The sequence below is a fragment of the Cardiocondyla obscurior genome, linkage group LG16, assembly GCF_019399895.1.
Source record: "Cardiocondyla obscurior isolate alpha-2009 linkage group LG16, Cobs3.1, whole genome shotgun sequence".
Taxonomy (NCBI): Eukaryota; Metazoa; Arthropoda; class Insecta; order Hymenoptera; family Formicidae; genus Cardiocondyla; species Cardiocondyla obscurior.
Window position 1 is genome coordinate 5,385,355 of NC_091879.1, and position 3,486 is coordinate 5,388,840.

At 44.8% G+C, this 3,486-nt stretch overlaps 1 protein-coding gene across 1 annotated transcript; it reads right to left on the reverse strand.

The window, feature by feature from the left end:
- Positions 1–958: 958 nt before the first annotated feature.
- LOC139109118 (uncharacterized) lies at positions 959–2,002 on the reverse strand. The gene has a single exon (XM_070667941.1). It carries the CDS (start codon positions 2,000–2,002, stop codon positions 959–961), a length of 1,044 nt encoding a protein of 347 aa, XP_070524042.1.
- Positions 2,003–3,486: the final 1,484 nt, after the last annotated feature.

The following is a 3,486-nucleotide window of genomic DNA, read 5'->3' on the forward strand; positions in this document are numbered from 1 at the left end:
ATACCGAATCGTCGGCTCGATGCGGGACGCGCCCGTGCGCTCGTCGGTATTCCGGGATTCGAATAGATAGGGTCCGTAAATGCAGCGAGCCTGGTATTTTAAATGTATAAACAAAGGTTTATTAACTGAATAAGAACATAACGCGTATTTACAATATGTACACTAAGCGTGAAACGGCCGCGCGAGCGGCGATCGAGGTTCGAAAATAGCGAGCGAAGCACGCGGTGTCGGCGTGTCCGCGACGCGCGAAGTTTCCTACGGCCACGTGCCGTTCGGCGGCACGTGCGAATGCGGTATGCTGGCGCGGGAATATATCGCAGGTGTTCGCGTGTTTCGCCGAAATCTCTTGCTATTTCGCGGTATCGCTGACGCGGGAATAGATCGCGGATGTATGCGTATTTTCGCCGAAACCCTTAGGTCTTTCGCGGTATCGCTTGGCGGTTTCGCGGAGACAGGAGGTGAAGCACCGGCTTGGTGTCGCGTACTCGAGAGCACTCGAGCGAGACAGAGATCTCTCTACCCCGTGGTCGGCGACGGTGCGATAGGAACTGTTAATTCGTGTTCGGCGATTCCACGCGCCCGGTGGTCGAGGTCCGAGATGACTCGGAGGAGGCAGAGTTCGCTCTACCCCTCGAGCTGACCGTGCCGGTGCGTTGGAAGTCGTGAGCACAAGGTTAGGAACGAGCCCCAGGATCACCTGGTGGAGACAGAGAGCGCTCTACCCCCGGATCGGCTCTAGGATGTCGGAGATGCTGCTCGCAAGCGAGCGGATCGAAGACGGTCCCGCTGAGCTCCGGCATCGCGGTTTTATACAAAATAAACGAGGGCGCCGGGCTTGCGGGGCTCAGCGGGGTTACGGATGATTCTGCCGTGGCGCCGAGGATCTTGTTACGGCGTGATCGCGAAACGGTGGTCCTCGCCGTCGTTGGCGCGTTCGGTGGCGTTCGACGGAATTCGGCTAAGCCGGTACGTGTCGTTCTATTTTACTTTCTCCTATCGTGTTTTTTGTTTTTATTGTCATTTCTGTTGTTGTGAGTTTACAGGCTGTTCTTAATTTAACTATTCCTGTTCTATTTATTTCTAATTTTTTACTCGGTCTATGTCTACATTGAATTTCTATGGTTTGCTCCTTTGTCGTGGAGTATATCCACTCTTGTGGTTCGCTTACTGCTATCCATACTGTTGCTCTTGACGCAACTTCTCGCGTTACGCACGTGTCCGGCTTTTTTGCTGGCTCGGTAATCGCTCTTACCTCGCACGGTGCGCTTGCCCTGGTATGGTATACCGGGATGCTTTGTTCGCATATATATGTATTATCGTTGTTTACACATTGCCTGATATCTTCTCTTTTTAATGTTAGGTAATTATTATTTTCTCTATCTACTGCTATGTATTCATTTTCTATTTCTATTATTTTAAATATGTTTTCGTTCGATTTGTCCAATACAGGAAACGGTGTTACTCTTTTTAATTCGTATCTTGCGTCGTCTACTATCGGGAATCTTATTATCGTGACTATCATCTGCTCGTCACTATATGCGCTTATTTCCGCATATTGTTCTATCGCGTTCCAATTTTTTGTATTTATTCTGAAGGGGAAATACGTCCCTTCTTCGAGGTGCGCGGTTGCTTCTTTCAATTCTTCTATTATTTTATTAACCGGTAACATTCGCGTGTTTTTTATCCCCAATTTCGTTTGTGCTATGAATTCCATCGTTTCTTGCACGTTTGTTAGTAAATCTGTTATTAGCATTCTTAGTATGTAGAAATGTTCCGTCATTTCTACTTGTCCCGTTACCCCGTCTACTTTTTTGCTTAATAGCTTCGTCGCGTTTGTTATAACTTTTTCATGGTATTTTATTGTTTCCTCTAATTCCTGTATGTGACCAATCGAACTGTTTATTACTTTTAATTGATTCTTTGCTACATGTTGTAATGTTTGTTGTCTTCTCGTTAGTATTTCTAGCTGTTCGCTTATTACTTTTTCGTCGTCCGCGTCCATTGTTCCGAATAGTTTTTTACTTATTGTACCTATTACGTCTACTAATCCTCGCTTTGTTTTTTGTGCTTCGTATGTCGTTAATAATTCTATCGCTGTTATTAATTTTTCGTTTTGGGATCGTACCGTTTCTGCTAAGTATTTACATTTATCCTTAAGTAATTCTCCGCTATATGTTTCGCACGCTTTTTCTCCGTCTTTTACCCGTTCTTGTAGTTTTTCGTATTGCGCTTTTAATTCCTGCGTTTTTGTTATTATTACTAATTTCCACGACGCGTCTGATAGCTGCAATTGTCCCACGTTCTCATAGTATAGTCCGGGTTCATGTATGAACTGCGTTACCGTGTACGGTGAGCTTATCTCCGGCGGTTTGTCGCTTGCGCCCAGCGTCACGGTGATTATTGTTCTGAAAGATGATTTTCTTTCAGATTGGCTTTTTCCGCGGTTTTAATTTTTTATTTCTTTTCGTGTGTGTTATCTGTTATGTGTGTGTGTGTTCTTCGTGGGAGCGACAGTGTATTATGATACGAGGTAAGTCTTTATAATTTTTCTCTGCTGTGTTCGCGCGGTTTCGCGTTGCACTTCTCGAAATTTTTATATGCATTTTTATATCGCGTCGGATTTGTCTCTTAGCCTCGTTGTCCGTTCCGTCAGTCCGTCAGTTGCCTTCTCGCCGTTTTCTTGCCCTAAGTTTCTTTCTCGTAGAATTTTTTATAATGTCGTACGTTTTTTGATTTTTTTTTTATTTCTTCGGGAACTATTGTGTTTTTACTTATTCTTGTGTTATTTTCTATAGTTCGTCTGTTGATATTCTTTTCGACGCTGCGGAATCTTCTCGCCGGTGGGTGGCTTGTACCACTTGCCGGCGAGAATTTATGGCACTGCGTTGCCATGATTGTCTGGTGCGGGATGTGTCTCCTGTGCGGCCGCGGGTCTACCGTCCCACCCCTCTGCCGAACTTGTTGATTGTAGTGGAGGAACGTCCCGACGGCGAGACTCGTGCTGTTTATCCGATGCACTCTGGTAAGTAAAATTTTTTTTTTTTTTGTTAGTGCTCTACAAAAGCCTTTAGCCTGTTTGCATGCACTCTTATGCTTCTTCTGCCTCCTTTTATTTTGTAATTTACTTCTCCGCATTTTTCTATGACCGTGTACGGCCCTATCCATTGTGCTTCTAATTTCTTTGATCTTCCTCTTCTCACTGTTTCATCGTGCAATAGGACTTGATCTCCTATTTTGAATTTTCTTTCCCTTGTTTTCTTATCGAAGTTTGTTTTCGATTTTTCTTTCTCTCCTTTTAAATGTTCCTTCGCTATTGTATTTGATGCGCGTAATCGTTCCCTTAGTTCCTGCGCGTAGTCGTCGTATGTGTACGTTTTCCTTGGTGCCGTTGCCAGTGCCGTCGGCAGTGTGGCTTGGTGCCCGTACACTAATTCAAACGGTGTGTACCCTGTTGCTGTGTGCGGTGTTGTATTATATGCAAACATC

Coding starts and splice junctions, on each gene's coding strand:
- LOC139109118 (XM_070667941.1), bottom strand. CDS start 2,002: ATGGACGCGGACGACGAAAAAGTAATAAGCGAACAGCTAGAAATACTA.